Here is a 26464-nt window from a genome sequence, read left to right on the forward strand (position 1 = left end):
CTGGCCGGCCGCCGGGAAAGCACCCGCCTCGCAAGCAGCGAGGCGGGCAGGAGGCTGGGCCCGCGGCGTGGCCTGGCCGGCCGCGGGCGAGGGATGCGCCCACCCCGCTGCTTGCACCCGTCTGCTTGCGCCTGCCTGCAGGGCAGGCAAAGATGGGTCCGGCGGCTCACCCCTGGCGGAGCACCCGCCTCGCAACCAGCGGGGCGGGCAGGAGGCAAAGTCTGCGGCGTGCCCTAGCCGACCGCGGGCGAAGGATGTGCCCGCCCTGCTGCTTGCAGGGCGGGCGAAGACGGATGCGGCGGCTCAGCCTGGCCGGCCGCCGGGAAAGAGCCGCAGAACAGCGGCGGAAGAGCCGCATGCGGCTCGCGAGCCGCGGGTTCCCGACCCCTGTGCTAGAAGCTATTAATCTCATCAGGACTGATGTCATCTTTCCCCTCAGGAAATTACCTCCTGAATAGAACTATTACCAACATATCCAGACAGCACCCATCCCTTTAATAGAGAAGACTATCCATATTTTGTCTCACCTGGAAACCATAGCCTAAGGAACTGGTTCCATATGCAGCTCTTTAATGTTTATTTTTTATTAAGATTGGAGATTGCCAGTCAGAGTTCTCTGGGAACACGCAGCACCCGTAGAAAATCTGATCAAACCTATTGTCCCCATGAGGCACGTTCATCACCAATGCCTCCAGACACATTTCACTCCATAAAGTTAGGCAGCAACTGCCCCATGCATGTGCCTGGTTCTTTTCATGCAACATCACCCTCTTTCTCAAGTCAATATGTGCTGGTCAAGCATTGCTCTCCGCTCCTGGATCTGCTAGATCAGGGGTAGGGAACCTGCGGCTCTCCAGATGTTCAGGAACTACAATTCCCATCAGCCCCTACCAGCATGGCCAATTGGCCATGCTGGTGTAGAACTGAGGCTAGAATGGTAATTCAATCTGGAGTATCTGAATTCTGGAGAGCCGCAGGTTCCCTACCCCTGTGCTAGATCTATTACCCAAACCAATTACCTCTCTGTAACCCTCTCTCCACAGTTTATTTCCTCAGACTATGTGTTTGACATGCTCTTGTTGAAATATCTTTTATTTTTAATAAAAATTCCTCTTCTATATACGTAAATCTTCATGTTATTTCGAGGTCCAACCTCCTAAAGAAGGATCCTGGGAATTCACTGGTGGAGAATCCTGCTGTTGCCCACCTTGCAAAGCCACCTTCTTTCTCCAATTTTCCAAATTAATTATTAGAAAGCAGACCACTATTTTGGGTAATGTTATAATACAGTTTAAAACCAATCAATTGCAGCAACTTCCACCTGGAGCTGCTGAAATGTGAAATTGGTTCCTGTAGCATTGTCCAGCTTCCAGAATAGGGTAGAACAGTGGTGGCGAACCTATGGCGCTCCAGATGTTTGTGGACTACAATTGGCCATGCTGGCAGGGGCTGATGGGAATTGTAGTCCATGAACATCTGGAGTGCCATAGGTTCACCACCACAGGGTATAGAACTTCCCTGGCCGGTTAACAGTCAGTCTGGTGTCAAATAAAGAACCCAAACAAGGGCTTTCCTGAATTCTATCTTCAGCACCCTTAATCCCTTATTATTGTATTTAAATTGTTTAAATTGGTTTTATAATGATGTTGTATTTTAAATTTAATTGATCATTAAGTTTTATGTTGGGACGCGCCCTGAGCCCTGTGGGGAAAGGTTGGGATGCAAGTCTAATAACACAAACAAACCACATGAAAATAAACAGACAACCAACCAAGATTGGGGAGGGCATCAATACAAGGTGCACAACTTATCCTACGAACAGTTTATACACACACATATGCACACACATAGAGTTCCTGAGAATCTGCCTACTGTACAAGACTACTCTCCCCCGTGACAGAGACATGCCCAATAGTGAAGTAACGTCCTTGGGTTACTACCTACATCCGAACCATGTGTGCGCCCTCTTATGGACTGACACCACATCTGTGGCCCTTCTATGCCTAACTTTGTTGTCCGGCCTTTTAAAGCCAGCAGCCCTGTCCTCCCCCTCACTAGTACTGGTCACACTACGACAATACTGCAAATTACTGCGGAGCATTCATAAAATTACGATGATTTGATGGAAACTAGTCAAATCCAGGAACGAGTTACCTTTATTGCATGCATAATTTATGTGACCCCTGTTGGACGTTTAAAATAACTGGTCAATCAACGCAGCTTTGTCCACAGTATTCGTCCACATTTGCTTTATATCACTGGCAACGGAATCTCCTCAAATGTGTAACGAGCAAGATTTATGCCAGTATCTGCCACAGTATAAAGTGATTTAAAGAGCATTCTTCCTTCAAACATGTTCCTCTGTGTTCTTTGGGGTATTCTTTTGACAAGTCAGAATGTCCCGCCTTTTCTACAGGCCTAGTCTCCTATTGTATTTAATAGGAGCACAGCTTTTCTGCAGAAAGAAAACGATCTTAACAACCTCTTGCAATCTAAAAGCAAAAAACACCAAGGGCTCTTTTCCTTCACCCCACTGCCAGTCTAGCTTCTTCTCTAATGAATTAATCAGATGAACAAGTTGAAGTCACGGTTAAGTATACTTAAAAGACAGAAAAAGTCTGTTCTGGAACTGTTAGGCAGAGATTTCTACGTTATCAGGCACCTTCCCTATCCCTATTTGAAAGTGGAATTTGCATTGTTTCATGATTTTTTGAAGTAATCCATTCAATGATAGGTGTTTGTTTGCTTCAGGGGTGGCCAACCTATGGTGCTCCAGATGTTCATGGACTACAATTCCCATCAGCCCCTGCCAGCATGGCCAGTTGGCCATTCTGGCAGGGGCTGACAGAAATATGATCTAATTATCTATTTCTATTAACCACCAGACTATTTCCTCATTTATACCCCACCTTTCTACCCAACGGGGATCCAAAGCAGTTTACATCAATCTCCTCTCCTTCACTGTATCATCACAACCATCTCCTCTCCTTCACTGTATCATCACAACCACTGTATCATCACAACCTGTATCATCACAACCACCCTACCCTATAAGGTAGGTTAGGCTGAGTGTGTGTGACTGGCAAAGGTCATATAGCAAGCTTCCATGGCTGAGTGGGCATTCGAGCCTGGGTCTTCCAGAGTTTGTCATTCTAACCACTACAGCACATGAGCTCCTACTAGAAATGACTGAAATACAAAATTACTAGGGCAACTACCTTATAGATTAAGGAATCATCCTGAAGAAATACAATGTATTTATACCACAAAATATTTACCATCCATCCCATTGTGTTGCTCGTAGCTTCTTTTCCCCAAGATAGTTGGAGATCCATTGTTAATCACTGGGGAAAACTTAGAACAAGGCACACTGTTGAGAGAGCCAGATAACCTCTTAGTAGGATCCGGTTTCAGAGGACAGGGATGAAATTCTGGAGAAAGAAAGAAAAAGAGCTGTATATTAGGGCCAACCTACGTGCAATAGTTGCAGACTTCTCTGTGCTTAAAGTTGGGACTGGTCAAACACAAGACTGTGTTGTGGTGGGTTTTCCAGGCTGTGTGGCCGTGGTCTTGGGGATCTTGTTCCTAACGTTTCGCCTGCATCTGTGGCTGGCATCTTCAGAGGTGTATCACAGAGGGAAGTCTGTTATCATTTTACTGCTCATAAAATATTGTTTAAAACATGAAAGGGCATAAGTACAAATATTTGATACAATTTAATAAGAAGCCCATAGAGGCAGTTGTGTTTCAAAGGCAGGTATTTTAAATACTAACAATTTTCTGTGTAAATTTTTGTGAAGTGGGTCACACATCTTCAGATACAACGAGTGAATCACAACGCATACAATTTATTTATTTATTTAGAATACTAACGGTAAAGCCCATTGTACGAACAAACACAACAGGCTTTGGAAAACGTTGGGGTGGGTATCGGCACCCACTGAGAGGGCCAACCCCTCCTTCCTTTCCTTCCCACTTGGTCCCACAATTTACAATTTATCATGAAAACCTAGCTTAATTATTTAATGAAAAAGACTGACTTACAGATTCTCCCCCCTGGGGAGGGGGAGACAACAGACAGACAGACAGACAGACGACAGACAGACAACAGACAGACAACAGACAGACAACAGACAGACAGACAGACAACAGACAGACAGACGGAAAGGCACTTTCTAACTTTGCCGTGAAAGGCTCTCCTTTCTCCAGATTTCGCCCGGTGCCCTGGCCCCGATCCCACCCCGGCCCCTTACCCCACCCCCTGCCCTCCTAACTTTGCAAACAGGCACCACCTTGACAGAGTTTGTACCATGTCCCAAGGCAGGAAGTTATTCAGACTTCACCCCAGGAACCTACTCCTAGTAGGGAGAAACACACCATAGGAGGAGAAGGGGAATATGGCTTCCTCCTGCACTTTCCCCCCTATTCAAGGCTCACGCTGCCAGGGAAAAGCACACCAAGCTCAAGTTTGGGTGGGGCCAGATCTCAGTTGAAGAGTCTTTGTTTTGCACACAGAAGATCCCAGGTTCAGTCTCTGCCATCTCCAATAAAAACGGCCAGACCTCCATCGGAGAGTCTGGCAAACTGTTCTCAGTCTGAAGGGACAATACTGCCTTCATTTATTTATTGGATTTGGTATACCACCCAATCCCCAAAGGGCTCTGGGGGGTGAACAATAAAACAACAGCAACAGAGTAATATACAACAAATCCAACAGTGCAATAAATAATAGATTTAACATCCTATTAAAACAGCAGCAACATCATAAACCCACATAAAACCCATTTTTATGGAATCGGACCTCTAACTTCTCTACTCAGCGGGGAGGGACGACAAATTATAAAGATAGTAACATAGATGGAATACGGGGCATCAAGAGGAGGTGGCGGACAGTAAGTGGCCAGCCTCCCCAAAAGCCTGGTGGAATAGCTCAGTTTTACAGGTCCTGCAGGGCCCTAACAGCTGGAGGAAGAGTATTGTACCAGGCAGCGGCAAGGGCTGAAAAAACCTTGACCCGGGTAGAGGCTAGCTGCATCATTGAGGGGACGGGGACCACCAGCCAGTTTGCCTCTGCCAAACGCAGTGGCCAAGTTGGGACATATTTGATAGACTAAAGGTCTGTTTCAGTATAAGGCATCTTCATGTTTATTCACGTGACTACAAGATTTTGAGTCCCATTTTGGTGAATAGACATGGGGGGTATAATTAGTCAATATATATCTCCAGACCCAACAGGGCTTATCATGTACCACACATTAACACCAAACTGAGGTGAAGTTTTAAAGCTGATTGAAGTAGCCAAGAAAAAGAACATTAGCTCTGCAGTTGCCTTCTTCAGTGCTGAAAATGCCTTCGAGAGGGTGGAACGCTGATATCATTGGAAATGCCAGGAAGCGTTTGGCTTTGGAAAGGAATTTCCTGGCTGAGCGAAAGCAATAAATGCTCAATCTACACCTCAAATATTTTTGTTTAATTCTACTGCTCCCCGCCCTGATCTTTTTCCCAGATCTGGATTCCTTATTAGGTGAAACAATTGCGTCATCTCAGGATCTCAGCCCAGAAACCATTAAGTAACAAGGCCGGCTTTAGAGGAAGCACAGTATACTTCGTGAGGCTAAAATATATTTGCTGCAGGGGCGATCCACTTGCCTTCTACTCTAGAACAAGCTGTATACGGCTACCCTACCCTAAGAAAGCAATGAAGGTTGTCAACCTTTGAGGTTGAATGTCAATTTCTGCACAAGACTGAAAGGCTTGAGGATTTGGTGGGGGAACATGGCAAGATTGGAAGAAAAAAGTAGCAGAACAAGCAATACTTCCTAAATCCACACAACCAGCAACTTTAGAAGATTAAGCAAGCAATGACTCATCCTCTAAAGTGATGAAACCTGCATGAAACCAAGAATATTTCTGAGATCAAATAGCTTTTGCATGCCATAGACAGTTTTGATCTTTAATTATACAATCGTTTTTCAAACATCGACTGTAAGGGCGGGGCACACTAGCTTTCCTTTTTTGGAATTTCCCACCTCCTCTGCTCTTTTAGGCTGCTCAGCAAGTTCACTCCCTACAGCATATACAATATCTATCTTCACTGGCTTTCAGTTTGTTGTGGATTACACAAGCGATGACAGAGATCAAACTGTACCGGGCCCTGCAGCAATAAATAAACAGGAATATCCAGCAAAAGGATTGGGCATCACCGCTGACATCATCAATGGCATCAAAGCACCATCCTCCTTTTTAAAAAAAATTGTACAAGGAGTCTAGCGCTACTGTGTAGAAAACTGGAGACATTTCTTCCTCCGCCAAAATTGTTCTTACTGATGATTCTCTGGACAATCAGCAACACGGGGAAAGGTCAGAGAAGAAAATGCTCAACAAAATAGCTCCCGACTCTGAATTAACTGGATCTATTTTAAATTATATGGGACACAAAACTCTTTCAACAAGTAGTAACAATTAACAAAATCAGCTCCCGCCCACAAGCACCATGGTTTTTTAAAGGACAAGTTTAGAAATAGGACGCGAAGGGAAAGACAAACACACATGCAGAGGACTCAGGAAACAGAATGCTAAAGAAAGGTACGTGCTGGTGAAGGATCTGTTCCCCACCCACCCTAAAGACAAGTGATTCTTTTCCTTTCAAAAAGCAGAAAGACAACAAAATATTGCTAACCTTTTAATTTTTTAAAAAGTCTATAGCCCCTGCATGCTCATGGAGGTACAAATGTTTCTTAATACCTCCATAAGGGAAGAGGCTAGAGATTTATTTTTTAAAATGAAAACTGATAATTCACAGAACCTGCTAAGCCTATTGCTTCAGTATGCCAGCAATTTATACTCTGTCTCAGATACAGATGTTCATACGGTCAGTTGAGGTTCAAAGGTTAAAAAAATGTATGCCTCCACATTACAATATAGTCTCAATTATAGCCCCAAACAAATATGAGAATTATCATTCATTTTTATGCACTGTGTTTGCCAAAACAGTTATTTTGTGCATTACTGAACATGCTACTTTGATACAAGTACCAATACTTGCCTTTTGCAAACTGGTAGGCACTAGAACCCAGGCAGAACATTCTACAACAATGAAAGAAAAAGAAGAGTTGGATTTATATCCCCCCTTTCTCTCCTATAGGAGACTCAAAGGGGCTTAAAAACTCCTTTCCCTTTCCCACTCACAACAAACACCCTGCAAAATAGGTAGGGCTGAGAGAGCTCAGAAGAACTGTGACTAGCCCAAGGTCACCCAGCTGTGTTGGAGGGTACAGGCTAATCTGAATTCCCCAGATAAGCCTCCACAGCTCAGGCAGCAGAGCGGGGAATCGAACCTGGTTCCTCCAGATAAGAGTGCACCTGCTCTTAACTACTACGCCACTGATGCTCCAGAGTGTTGAATTCTGTGGCAGAGGAATATACAATCCTACTGACATATTTTTCTGAGACAGAGTATAGTGATATCTTATTGCTCCCCCCCACAAAAAAAACCGACCAGAAAGTGATGTGGTCATGAAACTGACCAGATCGTAGTGGAGATAGAAAAACAATACTGGTGCTATCTACTTCTAGCAATTACATGGTGACAAGGCTTTCTGGTCAATTTCATATTAGCACGGCTGACCAGCAGAGCCTTGCTGCATGAAGGCAGATGCCTCAGTATTGGATCACTAAGCTTGCACGTTCAAAACATTTTCTTAAAGAAGAGAAAAAGCCTCTGGTGGAGGGGAGGGAGAAAGCAGGAAGGGCATTCGACATCAGTTGGGGAGGTTGGATATGGGCCTGGGTGGGTGTCAATGGGCAGTGGGAAAAAACACAACTGGACAATTCCAGAAAAACGAAGTGAGGCAGACTTGCCTTAAGAAAAAACCTCGCAGTAAAAGCACTGATTAAAAAAGCTAGTGAAAAGTTGATTGAAGCTTCAGAAGCGCAAAGTAGTTCGAGGCCAAATCTGGCCAAAAAACACACACATGCAGAAGTGCCCCAGGCCTGTCAGCCTGATCACTAGTAACTACCTCCACTTAGTAACAGGCAGAGCCAGGCATAAATCAGAAAGTTTCCTCTCACAGGAGATCATTAGTCTCAGGGGACAGTTCTTGCCGGAGGTGTGATAGACAGCAGACAGATGAATACAGCAGCAGCCAGATCAGCCAAAAGAGCCACACTGAGAGAGTTTCTTGTGCCATCTGTTTCATTGGATTTCAGATAGCTTCCAATGATCCTTGTGCTTTTCCCCAATGTTGCCCCTGTTTTTATTCTACGCAAGGGTATGAGGGTGAACTGAAATAGATTTCTTATTGAAAAAGAAGAAGAGTTAGATGTATATCCCCCCTTTCTCTCCTGTAAGGAGACTCAAAGGGGGAAACACAACTCCTTTCCCCTCTCACAACAGAAAAACACCCTGTAAGAATAATTGGGGCTGAGAGAACTCCAAAGAACTGTGACTCGTCCAAGGTCACCCAGCTGGCGTGTGTTGGAGTGCACAAGCAAACCTAGTTCCCCAGATAAGCCTCCACAGCTCAAGTGGTACAGTGGGGAATCAAACCTGGTTCTCCAGATTACAGCGCACCTGCTCTTAACCATTACCCCACACTGATCGACTAACTATAGGTGTACTGTACACAAGTGTACATGTAAGAAGTATATTTTAGATAGATAGATAGATAGATAGATAGATAGATAGATAGATAGATAGATAGATAGATAGATAGATAGATAGATAGATAGATAGATAGATAGATAGATAGATAGATAGATAGATAGATAGATAGATAGATAGATAGATAGATAGATAAGTGGAAGGTGGAAGGATGGAAGGATGGATGGATAGATAGATAGATGGATAGATGGAGAGAGAGAGAGAGAGATAGACAGACAGACAGACAGACAGAAGGGGGCGCGGAGGAGGTATATATATAGAGGTAGGTATATTTGTAGATATATTTGTCTATATGTGTATGTAAAAAATCACAATGTCAGCCACATGACTAAAAAGGGAAACGTGGAGTGGCCCAGACTGCGCTTATGGAGCAGACAACATCATGTGGCTCTTCACAGGCAGAAGCAAAGAGATTCTCTACTCCAGATTTCAAGCTGATAAAACAAACTGTCTTGAGTTTGTGAGAAATGTAGTTTTTTCAGGCCTCGTAATAATAAAACATGACAAAACCGGACATTTTAACTATTTACACCTCTATAATTATCACAGACAGTTGAAGCACAGGAAAAAAGTATGCAGATGGCTCAGAACCGTACTTACCAAGATACCGAAGTACTGCTTCTAAAGGTTTTCTAACCACTGGCTTTAACAACAAAGGATTTTCAGGGGCTTCTGGTAAACGGGCTGTGCCTGAGAATATTGGAAGACATAATACTGCAATCAAGAATATTTCGTTGACATATTAACAGAGAAAAAAACACTGTTACAGCCCTGCTATTAAGGGTGTTTGGATGTTAAACAAATTGCAGGTCAGAATGACCAAAATGGTAATATTGAATAATAATTCTGATCATTTTATGCATATGTTTAGGCATTAATCAGAATCTCAGTTCAGTAACCCCACTTTATAAGCAGCATGCTTGAAATTGTTAACAGCGCAAAATAGCTCAGTAAAGACTCACATTCCGCTTTGATAGCTGCACTATTGATAGGCATGTAAAAGAGTGGTGCATATGCGAAGATGTCCCTACATGAGTAAGCCTGGCAAAGAGCCCTGCGTCATCTTTGTTGTATGCAGATAAAAAGCCTGCCGTGTTTTCATGGCAAACTTTGGACTCCCGCCGTTCCTTGATGGTGCACCGTGAGGGCTCTAAAGAAACCAAGTTTGTGACAGTGCTTGGTCAGTGGGACATTCTTGCAAGGACACGACAGTGCTCAGATATATACACTCCAGAACTGAACAGTTCATCATGCACTTATTGCCTCTGAGCAACATGGAAAATCACGGCTGCTCAATGGAACAGTCACAGATGATAAGAAAGCTTGTAAAGACGTTGTTAGGGACAATGATTTCAAGCACGTACCAGGCCTCATTATTTGTGCCCAGATTTCCATCGCTACAAACTGGAAGAAACTGAGACCCAGGAAGTGCTACTGAGGGACAAATGCAAGGCAAGGTAGGGCAAACCCTCATCCCACTGAATTCAGGGAGCTGACATACCATATTGTTGCGGTTTGGTCCTGGCCGCTCTCCATCAAGCCTTGTTGGCATTTTCAAGCCACCATATTTCTTCCAGTATGTCCAGCAAGATGCACAAAGACGACACTGCATGTTAGGGGGACCCCAAGAATACCACTGGTAAGACTGTGCCGCTATGAAGAGTAAAGGCAGAAATATATACTTATTCAATGTGATTTTCCTTCCACATTCCCTCTCTACTGAGAACTTTTTGACATCACAGAATCAATCCTCGTGCCCAAGTCAACAATATTTAAATACAAGCATCTGTAGCGAGCATCTGTATCAGAAGGTGAGCATCTGTTTCAGAACAACAGCTTGTTATTTGCAGAAACAAACATGACTTCACTGTAATAGAACATTTAGAAAATACAATGCACATGTGCATTATGATAACGGGAACTGTTTCTGCCGAGCTTTATACTAATTTTGTGGGATTTGCAGCATGCCTGAAGTGAACTGTAGTTACTCTGGTGAATAATCAAACAAAACACCACTTACATACAAGGCCCTGTCTCTCTCTCTCTGGAGAGCTGGTATGAGCCATTCTGATGCAGCGTTATGGCTCAGCCACTGCAATGCTCTACTACTGTAACCACAGGGAAATGCTACTACCTGTGCCCAGGTGCACGTTTTCTATCCCTAAAGGACTACTGGTCTTTCATAGTAAATGGAGAAACACGAACTGTACATTCAGACTCCACACTGAAGTGCTATGGAGACTATCAGGTAGTACTCTTAGAGACTCGAAGAAGAAGAAGAAGAAGAAGAAGAAGAAGAAGAAGAAGAGAAAGAAGAAGAAGAAGAAGAAGAGAAAGAAGAAGAAGAAGAAGAAGAAGAAGAAGAGAAAGAAGAAGAAGAAGAAGAAGAAGAAGATGAGAAAGAAGAAGAAGAAGTTGGTTATACCCCCTCTTTCCTGCAAGGGGACTCAAAGAGGCTTACAATCTCCTTTCCCTTCCCCCCCCCCCACAACAAACACCTTGTGAGGTAGGTGGGGCTGAGAGAGCTCCATAGAGCTGTGACTAGCCCAAGGTCACCCAGCTGGCGTGTGTTGGAGTGCACAGGCTAATCAGAATTTCTCAGACAAGCCCTCCTATTTAGGGCTCAGGCGGCAGAGCGGGGAATCAAACCCGGTTCCTCCAGATAAGAGTACACTTGCTCTTAACCACTACGCCATTTCCTAGGGTCACAGTGGCAAGAGGTGGGCAGAAGCAAAGGGAAGAAGATGATCACTTCATATTTGCTATGGAGATGCGGAAGTTTCAGCGTTGGTGAGCTGTTTGGATAAATTAATGTTACAGTCGTAATCTCAACCCAGGTAATGAATGACCTGGGTCTATATTCCTGAAAAATAAAGGATCAGCCAGCAAAACCAAAAATCTAGCAGTGATTAGGCAATAATTCTTACAGGTTTTTGTTTTGGAGCAGCTACCATGTAATGCAAGCCGGCTCAGGTACCCAGCGAAGCAGCACAAACATTTTCTAAATAAATAACTTTGCAAATGTATCACAGAAAGGGGTTCACAGCTAGAACCAAGAGGCTGTTGCGGGTTTTCTGAGCTGTGTGGCCAGTAAACCCTCAACAGGCAACTTTGCAAAAGTTTTAAAAGTTTTAAAGTGGATCAGCTGCCTATACATACGCTAGTCATTGTACGTGCACAGGTATATGCCTTTCCATTTTCCACTATCACAAGACAAAATAGCCTGGGGAATGCTAGAATAGTGATTCCATTTCCTGCCATGGTCACAGAAAGAAAAAACCTGGATGGAAAATAACAGCTGTAGCTCTTCAAAAAAAAAGTTGAGCAGGGAAGAAAGGCTAAAGGGTGCCACAAGAAATAAAGGCTGGTAGCTATACGAAAGGGGGCTCATTTTCTGAAGCTTTAAGGAGTTTGTGCATGTTTGAATTGTTCTTGGTAACCACAGATTCACAGCTTCATGTCATTCCGGAGTGTTATGGACTACAATTCCCATCATCCCCTGCCAGCATGATGCTGGCAGGGGATGATGGGAACTGTAGTCCATAACATCTGGAGGGCCGCGAATTTAACACCTACGTAACGTAAACTATTGTCCTGAATCAGAGGCGGGGGGGTGGCAACACATGCTCCGCCCCCCACAGGCCACACTTACCTTAGCTGGCAGGAGCCTACCACGGACCACCCCTCGGCCCAGCCCAGCCCTGCCAGGCTGCTCTTTCAGCCTGAAGAAGCAGCCTGGCAGGGCCAGGCCGAGAGGCGCCTGGTGGAGGCCCAGCCAGACTGCTCCTTCAGCCAGCGGAGGCTCTGCCGACTGAAGGAGCAGTCTGGCAGGGCCGGCCTGAGGGGAGGGGGATGGGGGATGATTCTCCGCCCCCTGTGACCAGCTGGTGTGTGCCCGGGAACATGTCCCCATGAGTGCTCCGCCTCTGCCCTGAATACTTGTCTTCAGTAGGTCTAATTTAAATTACATACACGTTTGTGGCTAGGAATTCCTCTGCACCATAACCTTCCTCAGGAGAGGCTGAGCAATCTCTTTAAAACGTCAACATTAGAAGTGGGGAAATCGTGACAAAATTACTGTCTTCATTCAGGAGCGACTGTCTTGTGACTGAAGTAGCCCATCCATCTAAGTTGTACTAAAATAAGGGGCCTTCAGGAGCCGCGTGTTCGAGTTCAATCCCCCTGGGGGTCAGATATCCTGGCAGCTGGCTCATGGTCAACTCAGCCATCCATCCATTTCTTGGTCGGTAAATGAGTACCTAGCTCATAGCTAAGGGGTAAAGAATAGCTGGGGAAAGCAATGGCAAACTACCCCACAAAAACGGCTTTCCTATGAAATCACTGCTTGCAGTGGTACCTCAGGGTCGGACACGACTGAAGGGGAAACTTTACCTTTACTTTTAAGGAGAGTATATTGAATATACTCTCCTGAGATGAATTCATACATACCAGACTTGCTTGACTCAGATGGGATCCTACAGAAGGATGAACAGCCTTTCTATATTCCCTTCCCTTCTAAGGACATCTGAGTAGGACTTTTCTGCTTGTTCCAGGACAGCCCTTCTCCACCTGTCCTTGTATCCAATGCCAGTGTCGCTTTTGGGAGCTCAGATGTTACACCTGCAGGGCTCTGTCCTGCAATGGCTATTTCCAATGGCACACACAGATGACATCATTTCCAAATCAGCCAGGGATCCTACTAGAGTTGCCAGCTCCAAGTTGGGATGTTCCCGGATACTTTGGGGGGGGGGGTGCCTGAGGAAACTGGTGTGTGAGGATGGACGGGACTTCAGAGGGAGCATCCTCCTTCCAAAGAGGTCATTTTCTCCAGAGGAACTGATCTCTATTGCCTGGAGATATCAAGCTATAACCCCAGGAGATACCCAGACACTACCTGGACACTGGCAGCCCTAGCTCCTATGGAGAGCTGGCCAAGACATGTGGGATAGGAGAAGAAGAGTTTGGATTTATATCCCAGGAGCAGCAGTGGCGCAGTGGTTAAGAGCAGCTGTGTTCTAATCTGGAGGAACCGGATTTGATTCCCCGCTCTGCTGCTTGAGCTGCGGAGGCTTATCCGGGGAATTCAGATTAGCCTGTGCACTCCCATACATGCCAGCCGGGTAACCTTGGGCTATTCACAGTTCTTCTCAGCTCTCTCGGTCCCACCCACCTCACAGGGTGTTTGTTGTGAGGGGGGAAGGGCAAGGAGACTGTCAGCCCCTTTGAGTCTCCTACAGGAGAGAAAGGGGGATATAAATCCAAACTCTTCTCCTGCTGCTGCTATATTCCCCCTCGCTTTCCTGTAAGGAGACTCAAAGGGGCTTATGATCTCCTTTCCCTTCCCGCCCCCCACAGCAAACACCCTATGAGGTGGATGGGGCTGAGAGAGCTCCAAAGAACTGTGACTAGCCCAAGGTCACCCAGCTGGCATGTGCTGGGCGTGAACAAGATAATCTGGTTCACGAGATAAACCTCCACAACTCACGTGGCAGAGCAGGGATCAAACCCGGTTCTCCAGATTAGAGTGCACCTGCTCTTAACCACTACGCCACACTGACTCTCTACACCACACTGGATAGAAGTCCAGTCACCCTCACAGCATCAAAATATATAGCTATTCTTAAGAAAGGCACAGACATCTCCCCAATGACATTAAGCCTTCTTTCTGCTCTTGCACGGTCCATTCACAAGTCACTTACTATAGCAGCTTTCACAAGCTCGTCCCGCTCCCATGTTCTGCGCTTGAGTTCCTGTACCATTTACCGTTCCAGGCTTCGCATTATTTACATTGATCTTGTTGGGGTTTGGCTTGTTACTTCACACAAAACAAAAAGGGGAAAATGAATTAGATTACCTTGGACACGTAACACAATGGTCAACCTTCCAACATGATAAAGCTTGAATAGCTCCTAGTTCTATTCACTAACTAGAAAAGAATTGTGTATTTATTATTACACCACACGCTCACACGCACAAAATACACACACCATTCCTGGGAGGTAGTGATTATTGGCCTGCTTCAGACCTGGTTTTGGAATGGAGGCTGCCTCAGTCATACTAGTGCACAGGTGTCAAACTCGCGGCCCTCCAGATGTTATGGACTACAGTTCCCATCATCCCCTGCCAGCACTGTGCTGGCAGGGGATGATGAAACTAACATAATCCATTTTGTTGCACCACCTGTGTGCTAGTGGATGATCTATGCTGGACAAGAACAGTTCTCACTAATTTGGACCGTATAGTAGTTGCACTTTTTCAAAAAAAAAAGAAGGGAAGGATATGGGTATGAATACTCATGCCCTAGTGATGCCCTGATTGAACAACTGTGCCTTGGAAAAGAGTCATCAAATGATAGATTTGCACATCTAAACCCTTCCATCGCAGGGCACTTTAAGCTCAAGACCACGGTCTCTTCAGTTCGGTATCTTCATTTTTACCTCCAGGGACTTCAGAGGACAGGAGGCGTGCTTACTCCAAACTAAAAAGCTCTTCTATTTCAGACAGTAGCTTGCTGCCTGATTTAGCATGCCTGCTGGCAAACTTCAAGCTCGGACAACTGGATGTTAACCGTGTACAAAAACTATCGAACAAGCTTACATAATTTTTGAATAATTATTAGAATTCTGAAGAAAGGATGTTTCAAACAATCTTACGAATCTTCACCTTAAGAAGTATTTCACTCATCATTCTAAGAGAAATATTCCCAAAGTTTCTCATTTTTATACAATTTATTTAGAACAGGGGTCTGCAACCTTGCGGCTCTCCAGATGTTCATGGACTACAATTCCCATCAGCCCCTGCCAGAATGGCCTATTGGGATTTGTAGTCCATGAACATCTGGAGATAGCCCAGGTAGCCTAATCTCATCAGATCTTAGAATCTAAGCAGGGTTATACCCCCCTTTCCTATGGTATAAGGAGACTCATAGGGGCTTACAAACTCCTTTCCCTTCCTCGTCTCACAAGACAACTTGTGAGGTAGGTGGGGCTAAGAGAGTTCCAAGGAACTGTGACTAGTCCAAGGTCACCCTGAGCAGGCTTCACATGGAGGAGTGGGGAATCAAACCCAGTTCTCCAAATTAGAGTCCACCTGCTCTTAATCACTCTGCCACGTTGGCTCTCCGGGGAGACCTCCAAGGAATACGAAGGTTGTGACATGGAGTCAGGTAATGGCAAACCACCTCTGAACATTTCTTGCCTTGAAAACTCTATGGAGTTGGCGCAAGTCAGCTGTGATTTGATGGCACTTTCCCACACCATTAAGAACATCTGTTCACTGCCTCTTAGGGTCACTATCAGTGCAATCTTAAATAGTCACACCTTAAGAACATAAGAACATAAGAACTAGCCTGCTGGATCAGACCAGAGTCCATCTAGTCCAGCACTCTGCTACTACGCAGTGGCCCACTAGGTGCCTTTGGGAGCTCACATACAGGATGTGAAAGCAATGGCCTTCTGCTGCTGCTCCTGCTCCTGAGCACCTGGTCTGTTAAGGCATTTGCAATCTCAGATCAAGGAGGATCAAGATTGGTAGCCATAGATCGACTTCTCCTCCATAAATCTGTCCAAGCCCTTTTTAAAGCTATCCAGGTTAGTGGCCATAACCACCTTCATAAATCAATGGGTTTAGGACTGCATTGTAAGACAGTGGGCTATTGAAGGGGGAAAGACTGGGGAAGAAGGCGTTTTTTCCTCAGTTTTTCTGGTTTTCTTCCAGGGCTTTGCACCTAAAGCTTGGAGCCTCTGACTATTTAAGATGTGGAGAATAAGCAGATATCTGCTAAAATAAAGATCACCTTCCCCTATTGTTTGTACGTAAGTGGTATGTTATTGCTATTGCTATTCATGGACTACACTTTAATCTACATTTCACTATTAAATAATTCGCTATGTTCCTATTACAGACAAAGGCAATTACACTTTCACTCAGCTACACTAAGTAGACAAAATCGAAGGCAAAAATACTTACTAGTTAGGAATATATACTTGCTTTAGCTTGCTTTCGGCTTCAGCGGCTTTCAACCGTTTCTTAGAATAAAATACAAAAACAGAATAAGTAAAAACATATTCTATAACAATGTTAAAAGCAGGAACCCCCAACACCTATTTTAGCAAACAAGAAGACAGTTCACATCTCATATCTGGGACTTCTGCTTATCCCTTTATGACAGATTTATACTATTTGTGTACCAGCAAGGCTGCAAGAATTAAGCAGTATGTGTATGCAATTAATCCATACATTCAGAAATATGGATGAAAACAACAGTGTTTTCATAACATACGGAACCCCACTAAAAACTGTGTAGAAACAATTATAAACAAGTTGGAGCCAGTGCAAAATTTCTGCTTGTACCAGAGCTCGTGTGCAATTTAAAAAATGCAAAAGAACACAGTTGCTGTTTGCATTACACTTAACCTTATTGCAACCCCATTTGAGTTTCTGCTTGTTTAAGCTCTTGTGCAACCTCTTTCTAGCCCTATAATATATAGGAAGGGAAGTGCAAGGGGTTGCACAAGATCACAGCAATGCCTACCGTGTTTCCCCCAAAATAAGACAGGGTCTTATATTTATTTTCTGCTCCAAAAGACGCATTAGGACTTATTTTCAGGGGATGTCTTATTTTTTTCCATGATTTTGCACACACACACTCCCCCACGTTACCAGATCAGCTGCGCCGGGAAATTTGTAACTAGGGCTTATTTTTGGAGTAGGGCTTCTATTTCAAGCACCCTGCAAAAATCCCAAAAAATCATGCTAGGGCTTATTTTCGGGGTAGGTCTTATTTTTGGGGAAACAGGTTAGCTGTTCGGTTGCCCAAACAACATCATCTACGAACATTACGGAGTGGAATTTCTGGCATTCTGTCTGCAGGGAGATCTGTCTGTCGTCTTGCTGTCGTCAACTTCCACCAACGGGAAAAGACTTTTTGTTTCGTTTGGTGTTCCCTCAGTGATCCTGCCTTTCTGACCAATGCTTTAATTATTGTTTTGATGCCTTTGTACATGTTCCAGCTCAGTTTTTAATTGTTTTAATGATATGTTTGCGGGGAGGGAGGTTAATGATTTTAAAATGTGATTTTTATTATGTCTATTTTCATTTGTTAGCTACCCTGGTCTCTTCTGAAATATAAATTTTGTGCAGTAAATAATTGTTTTGTAAAATAAATAAGTAAACACGTACACTTATTTTGTCAAATAGCCCCAATATTTACTAACAGCTTAGTGATTCAGATGTAAACGTTTCAATTGACTGACAACCTCCCTCTCAGCAAGATATGGAGCAGCCTGTTGCCTTCCAGCAGTGCAGTATTTGGTAAGGAGAGCAGGCAGCAGCTTCCTGTGGGGGGTGGGGGGAGAAGCTTACCCATGAGGACTGCCAGGTCCCCCCGAGGACATGTGAGGGACAGAAAGTAGGGTTACCTGGAGAAGAAGCCTAGAGAGGACAAGAACTTCAGTGGGATACCATGCTTAGAGCCTACTCTCCAGGGGAACTAATCTCTGTAGTCTGGAAATGAGCTGTATTCATCTAGAGCAGAGTTTTCCAACCTTTTCGTCGTCACAGTACCCTTGACCTCACTCTTCATATCTCACGGTACCCCTGCCATCCTCCCCCCACCTTCCCCTCCCAGTGCCCCTGCTTGCCACCCCCCACCCCTCAACCTCCCAGGGTGGCACTGGGGGTGGGTGGGAAGTGGCTGCTGACCTTGCGGCAGGCCCTGTCCCCTGGGCTAGCTCCATATCCTTGCTGATGCCGTGGGAGACACTAAAAAAGTGAGGGGCAGTGGCATTGCAGCGTACCCCCCTGGGACATGCTCACGGCACCCCAGGGTACCATGGAACCCTGGTTGGGAATTGCTGATCTAGAGGCTGGAATCTCGATCCCTCACCCCAGTCCCACGGCATCCCAAATCCTTGGGCTGACCCTGCTTTCTGTGCTTTTGAACGTCTGCCATGGCTGCAAACATTGCTTGGTGGCATGCTCGTGTTCGGATACTAGAACTGCCATTTTGTAGCTAAACGCCAACAAAAGGAACAAGAAACTGCACGGAGCAAAACTCAGTTGAGTATTGATGAGGTTTTCTCTTTCCCTGAAAACATTCCACAAATATCTCTCTCTAAACAGTTCAGGGTTCGGATGCTGCATTACATGATCTCAAAATCACATCCTTATGCTGTACTGGACAGATATGGAAATGCTTTAATTTCCAACTCTTTCCCATGGTTGCTGAGATCCACTACAGGCCCACTGACAATAGGTTCATGTTGGGGTCTAATCCCCTCACCACCCATACTCAACCCTACATCATATGAAAACAATTCAAGATCTGCACAGCAGCTTAGATCCCGGAACATTTGCACCCGAGTCCCAATCTCAGCAACCGTGTTGTTTACATTAGCATTTTCATTATGCACAAAAAACTAGACATCATTCAAAATGCCAGATGCGGCTTCTAAAATCCCTTGGTTTGTGTTCTCCTCTTAAAAAATAAAACACAGTGGACATATATATAACTAACTCTAAACTTGGCCTCAGAACAAAAAACAAAATTCCACTGAATAGAGCCAGATACAGAAAGGAAAGACATTTCTGGGAAATCTCAACCTTTTTTTAAATTTGGGGAGGGGGGGGGAATAAATATATAATAGAATGCCATTTGTAGATATCTCACTGGCATTAGCCATTTGAGTATGATGGATAGATTTGGAGCCCAAAGCCTGGAGTACAACCCCTAAATATTTGAAACTACGAACCTGCTCGATCTTATTTCCTGCTAATTGCCACTTTCTAGATCTGGGGCAATTTCCAAAAGCGAGAATCTTGGTTTTTTGGAAATTTATCGTTAGATATTCGTGCTGACAATATTGCGTGAATTTATTTAGGGTTCTTTTAAGGCCAATGGGGGGTTCTTGAAAGAATTACTGCATCATCAGTGTACAGCGCTCTGGTCGTTGACCATAAAAAAATTAAATATATAATATTTTAAAATTCTGGAGCTACTAAAAAATTGCCAACGTGACCTACAATGACTTTCAAGATAGTATGAGAATCTCACAAGATTTTGGTGGTCACTTATTCCTTAATGGGGAGAGGGCTAATGGGGAGAGAAGCATGAAGGTTATGGTGCGGGGGGAGGGAGAGCAAAGACTATATGGGGGAACTGAAGACAAGGAGGAAAGATAATGGAGAAAAACAATAGGAAAGGGGGACCAGAAAGGGGGAGGATTCCCCTCTCCTGTGAGTTTTGAAAGTTCCCCCTCATGTTTCACACGGTATCCACATTTACAGCTGCTGCTTCATTTCCCCTAAATGGACCTGGGAAATGAGATGCTGTCAGAACTTCAAAGAAAGGGTTTGTTTTTTTAAAAAAAGCATGCAACATCGAAGTATTTTGCACTGTTCCATTTTGCTGTAAAGATGCCTTAATAGAAGATTTTAAAAGAATATATACACACATATGGCTACAACAATTTGATTAATCAGGAAGCAAATACTCCTGATGATGTTGATGGTGCTGCTGTAGGTATTCTGAGCCAAGCTAAAAATGGAGGCAAAGGTAATGCCAATTGAACTCCGTGGAATGACTATGATATACTTGGTCTAGTATTATTGCTGGAGAAACAAGTTAATTCAGCTGCAAAAATCCTTTCTCTCCTCTTCTGTAGAACAGAGGATTCCCTATTGTGATAGATGTGTGCTAATGAGCGTGTGATAGATGAGCTAATCTGGTACAAGTATCCACACTACAGTAACCTCAAACCTAAACTAATATAAGATGTTCTATATAGGACGGCCCTTATAGATGACAAGAAAATTTCAGCAGGTATGGAATGCTGCAGTTCAATTACCATAAGGAGCTAAATAGAGTGAGCATAGCTACTCTGCAATTGCTGTGCTAGTTACCAATTGGTCTCTGGGTCAAGGCCCCGGTTATTGCCTATAAAGTCCCCCACTACCTGAAACCCATATTATCTGCACTGCCACCTCTTCTGATATGTTCTGCTGTGACTGAAGGTGCTGTCCTGCAAACAGAGCTCAACTAGCCATAACCGAGCATTCGCTGTTGTGGAGTGGTCTGCCTGATAGTCAAGAGGCTCTCGCATCACTGTCATTCTAAAGCACAGGTGTCAAACTCGTGGCCCTCCAGATGTTATGGACTACAGTTCCCATCATCCCCTGCCAGCATCATGCTGGCAGGGGATGATAGAACAAATCCTGGCATCTGGAAGAGACGCGAGGCTGGCTACCTATGTTAAAGAATGGGAAAACAATTCAGAAGGGCATAAAATGGGAAACAGTTGTCGTTTCATGCCTGTATATATGTTCTAGATAGTTTTTTTTATTGTATTTACTGCATTGCTGTTGTTTTTTATTATAATCCCTGTTGGTTCTTGGTGAGAAGGGCAGGGTTTCCTGGCTTTTCATCAATCATTCACAAACCTGTTTTGCTCCAAAGTTCTGGGAACAATCACCATACAGCCTGCATGGCTGCAGCGTGGGTGGGAAAATTCAGATGCCGACCATATGGCAGCCAGGGGCTTTTAAAAAAAACTGCACAAGGAAACTGTGATATCGATAAACCATTGTAGCAATATCTGTAACAGGTTCACCTGATTTCCAGCTTTCACTTAAAAGAAAAAGTCTTCGGTCCCTGTCCTTGGTGGGAAAACCTGCGGTGTGGATGAACCATTGTCACTTCATTTGCATCAGCAATGGGAAAGCACACAAGCCCATCTCTGTATGGAAACCATCATGGTTCCAGCTACACTTTTTCCAAATGTAAGCTGAAGAGGTAATCACTACCACTCAGCCTCAATTCCAAAATCCCCCCTTTCTCTCTGTCAATCATGGATGTCTGCAAGAAAGGGAACCCAAGTTCCAGATCATCCAGAGAGGCAATGGGTCCGAATATACGGCATTTTATATCCCACCTCTTAAGTTACCTGAACGGGAGTTCAATACAAGAGAACTAAATTGTACAGTTCTTACCTGTTGGACATAGCGGTCTGTTGTTTTCCACATATAGTAATACTCAATTATGCTGGTTAAAGACTTCCATGGAAGCTTTGAACACAAAAAAGAGGGGTCACAAAGATACATCAAGAAGAGACCAGAAGAAGAGAATGCAGAATCATGGTTAGGATTGGAAAGTTTCTTAGCACAAATTAGACTTTGGCATTGCTGGGCATGAAATGAACAAAAAGATAGTTGAGTTTACTTGTAACTGATGTTGATCAGATGGTCACCTGTGCAGTCATAGATGGGTTCTACACACATGGAGACCAACCATAGAGAGTTTCTTTCAAGCTCCAAGAACCACAGTGGGCTCACTGCCCCTCCCCCATGCCAAGTGCCCATGATTTTGCCATTAAATGAAGGAGGTAGGAACACCCCTCCTTTATTTCCTCTACATCACCACTGTAGAATATGGAACACAACATTTTAAGAAAAAGAGCTTACAGCAGAACAGGAGGGAGAGATGTGTGACTGCACAGGTGATCACAGTTGACTTGATGAACAGGTAAATGAAACTGTGTTGACAACTTATGTTCTTAACTTCATGGTGCCTGTGGATGAGGGTGAAGTGGATGGAAGCCCTGCCTCTGAAACTAGGATGGAAAAGCCAGAAGGAGGATTTGGAACTTTGGGACGGAATAGTAACAGGGATAACTCCCAAGGTCTCAATAACCCAATAGGTGTCAAACTTGCGGCCCTCCAGATGTTATGGACTACAGTTCCCATGTACAGTTCCCATGAGGGGAACTGTAGTCCATAACATCTGGAGGGCCGCAAGTTTGACACCTGTGCAAAAAACTATCGAGTACTGGCCATGATTTACAGGATGTGCCTTACAAAATACTTACAAAATCTTGCTGAATATCAGTGAAGTCTTTTCCATATTTTTCAAGAGCTTCTTCAAAGAGATTCGCCTCAGAGGCTGACCACTCCTCCATCTCATCCCTGCACAAGACCGGCCCACCTTGTGGTACAAGTGCAGAGATCGCCTTGGATATGTCATAGACATTTTTGTGCAAAGTGTCCATTGCGTGGAACTAAATTAAAAAAAACCCAATCAAATATAGTTAAGAGTAAGAAAATTTGCAGTGCAAAGGAAAATTTAAAAATCAATGGTTTTCACAGACTTTAGGTGGGCTATACATAAGGTTACACTCTAGAATAGGGGTGGTCAACCTATGGTGCTCCAGATGTACATGGACTACAATTCCCATCAGCAGGGGCTACCTTAAAATAAATGGCTTTCATAAGAATGCTAAGGCCCAATGTGATAGCTTCAAAGAAGATAATGCTTTTCAGTGAGTGCTTTTGCACTGTCAAATATTGGGCCTTTGCATGAAAATCTGACCAATATTTAGTCCTTCTCTGATATTTTCAGTCGAAACAGTCGGCATTTGCTATAAACAGGTCCTGACGATCATAGGAAAATGTCTGTCTGATTGAGTCAATTTGGACAGTAAATGAAAACAGAACCATGAGGCACACTAGTTGATCAGAACAAAAGAGAAATTCACCAATAATTTGTTCAGCTTTTTGCGAATATCTGAAACATTTCAGGTCCATTAAATGTTGTGGAGCAAAAAGGAGGGTGCGGTTGCAGTGTAGCTGTGCAGATATTTTAAAAATGTCGCTTAGTTGCAGCTGTTTCCACAACCCCAGGATCTAGACTGTTTTATTGTATTTAAACGGTTACAATTTGTGGCTGGCTCTTACAGCAGCCATTTTATTGCTGTGCCCACCATACCATGTCAGAATTCGAAATGTGTCTGTAGGCTCAAAAAGTTTGTCTTCAACCAGCCATCATTCTGATGTTTTGCTCTCTGTCTGCATCACACACAGTAGTGAATTTCAGTAAACATCTAAGGCTGCATTTCACTGAATATCTAAGACCACTTATCAGCTTCAGTTCAAAGTAGCGGTGATCATCTACAAAGCCCTTAACAGTCTGGAGGATCACCTGCCTTGCTCTACCACAACAGCTTCGCTCATCTGAACAAAGCCTTCTGAAGGTGCTACCTTGCTAATGGATAAGATCACCAGGTGCCCATTCACATATATTTTATGACAGCTCCAACCTTGAGGAATGTTTGCTTCAGGAGATCGGGAAGGTCCCCACTCTTCTATTTCTACTGTGCACAGAGAGTTTTTACAAAGGGGACTATAATTTAATGGAACGGTTCAGGAGGTCACTTTTATAAGGGAGTAGGATTATTATCATAATGCTTACTGTATGTATCATCTTGCTTTTATTGCATTATCTTCCACCTTTTTAGCCCACTTTCTGCATGTCATGCCTCGAACACGTTTGTTTGCATTGTTTTCTAATTCTGTAATCCTAGTCCTACTGCATTTTACTGAAGGTCTTAAACTGTTTTTTGTAATAACCCATCTTGAGTTTCAACAAGAAAGATAGGTTATAAATGAAGGAAATAAATTCTCACCAGTGTGATATCCCTAGAAGCTGCCGCAGCACTCATGTGCAAACTCGGTTGCCGAACAGAACTACTGCAGTCTAGAGCACGAGCAAATGTACCAACAGATCTAAGAAGAAAACAGAATCAATTTTCTATGAAACAGCAAAACACAAAGATGGAATCTGCAAAGAAAATGTATCCCTAGCTAAAACAAGGTTGCCATCCACATGCCTTTGATTCATTTATTTCAGCCAGAAACGAATTCCTTCTCCCTTCTCGAACATAATCTTCAGAATGTAAACTGGGTTTGTACTAAATGTTCCTCCATGCTTGAGAAAGCTGCACAATTCTGTTTACTGAAAACCCATTCACTGCAAAAGAATTCAGATTAATCTTTCTGCTGTGTTTGTCTACTCTAGAATAATGCTTTGAACTTCTGCCACAGGTTCTGAAGTTGGAGTTCTACCAGATCTTGGACGTTTCCTCATGAAACCAACTGGATCTTGTGCTTCCTCATTGTGTATATAAGTAGCTGATAAATATATAAAGACTAAAACATGTGTGTTCCTTGTATGGTCCTGGAGCTCTACACTGTCAGTCATATGGCACTCAGATTTGATTGAGACTCCTGTCACATTTAGCATCCCCAAACAATCATCTCCATTGAAATGATAATCTCCTCTGAAAAGCATATGTGTGGAATTGGAGGTACCAAGGGGTCACCTAGAGTCTAATCTTCGTTGAGCCACTAGGCCATTGGTCTGCAACCTGCAGCTCTCCAGATGTTCATGGACTACAAATCCCATCAGCCCCTGCCAGCATGGCCAATTGGCATGCCGGTAGGGGCTGATGGGAATTGTAGTCCATGAACATCTGGAGAGCTGCAGGTTGCAGACCCCTGAACTAGGTTAACACCTTGAGAGTGTTTCATTTAAGCTACTTGACCTGATGTGTGTCCTGAATATGGAAGAGAAGCAGCAATCTGTAAGGGCAAAGTGTGGACACTGCCTATGGAAGTATCTCTGGGCACAAAATGAACATTGCCAAGGCCATCATTCTTTCAGCTGATTCCAAACTACTGTTTTATGAGTTGCTGGATCTTCTGACCTCTTTTGGCATAGAAGAATCTCATAATTTGGGGTGTCCATCTGTAGTGCGTCTTATGGGATACAATCTCCTAAACAGGCTTTTATGTTGATTTTGCAAACTTGCAAACAAAACACAAACATTTACTTTTAAATAAATGCTAGTAGAGAAGATCAGTGATTAAATTTCCTACCAGAGGGATTTCCATATTCAGTGTAGCAAACTGAAATGGGGACATTTTGTGTCTTTAATCAAGCAGCTTTGCCCAATTATGCCTACTTTGATTTCTAGAGTCCACCAACTGGGGGGAAAATACATCTATCTAGACAGATAGCTATCTGTTATGCTTTTAAAATATGATTTGGGAGGAGAAGTAAGTAGGAAATATTAGCAGCAAATGCAGAGTGCCAGAAAAGCATGCTTGACTAGAAAGCTAACTATTACTAAATGCCATTTTCATACTAATGCTCGTAGATTACACCTCTCTCCCCTTCTTAAATCAAGGAACCTATTGCCTAATGGAAACATTACCGTATATACTCGTGTATAAGTCAACCCGCATATAAGTCGAGGCACCTAATTTTACCACAAAAAAAATGGGAAAACTTATTGACTTGTGTATAAGTCTAGGGTAGGAAGTGCAGCAGCTACTGGTAAATTTCAAAAATAAAAATAGATACTAATAAAATTACATTAATTGAAGCATCAGTAGGTTAAATGTTTTTGAATATTTATTTCAAAGAAAAACAGTAAACTAGCTCTGTAAGTGGAAAAGAGGGTCAACAAGAACAATATGGTCTCAACAATAACTGTTTATGTTAGAAGTAACAACATTTCAGAGTATCTTTAGGAGACCTTCCTGATGATACCACCCAGGTTTGGTGAAGTTTGGTTCAGGGGGTCCAAAGATATGGGCCCTCAAAAGGGTAGCCCCATCTACTATTAGCTTCCAATGTAAACAATGGAGGATGGGGCACCCACTTTGGGGGCCCATTAACTGAGACCCCCTGAATCGCTTCTAAGCTAACTGTGTATCAGGAGTGTCCTGATGATATTACTGAAATTTTGGTGCCACTGAATCTAAAACTAAGCCCACAAAGTAAAACCCTAAAATATTTGTTTAAAATCCTCACTCGCGTGTAAGTCGAGGGGAGCTTTTTCAGCACAAAAAATGTGCTGAAAAAGTCCACTTATATATGTGAGTATATACGGTATATGATTCCTTTTAAGCAATCTTTCACCTGCAGTAACTACCTCAGTTGCCTCTTTCTTAGGTGAAGTTGTTAAG

The 26464-nt window shown here is 43.7% G+C and overlaps 1 protein-coding gene across 1 annotated transcript in view; it reads right to left on the reverse strand.

Annotated features, from left to right (window-relative positions):
* Positions 1-26464, reverse strand: part of LOC125443482 (metastasis-associated protein MTA1-like) — a 93021-nt gene that overhangs the window by 28420 nt on the left and 38137 nt on the right. Inside the window, 10 exon segments of the mRNA XM_048515629.1 lie at positions 3279-3431; positions 9263-9352; positions 9625-9709; positions 9711-9812; positions 10164-10315; positions 14362-14477; positions 16631-16689; positions 21650-21724; positions 22525-22713; positions 24118-24217. Of these exon segments, the coding sequence (XP_048371586.1) occupies positions 3279-3431; positions 9263-9352; positions 9625-9709; positions 9711-9812; positions 10164-10315; positions 14362-14477; positions 16631-16689; positions 21650-21724; positions 22525-22713; positions 24118-24217 (1121 nt within the window).

This window comes from Sphaerodactylus townsendi, linkage group LG14 (assembly GCF_021028975.2).
Source record: "Sphaerodactylus townsendi isolate TG3544 linkage group LG14, MPM_Stown_v2.3, whole genome shotgun sequence".
NCBI lineage: Eukaryota > Metazoa > Chordata > Lepidosauria > Squamata > Sphaerodactylidae > Sphaerodactylus > Sphaerodactylus townsendi.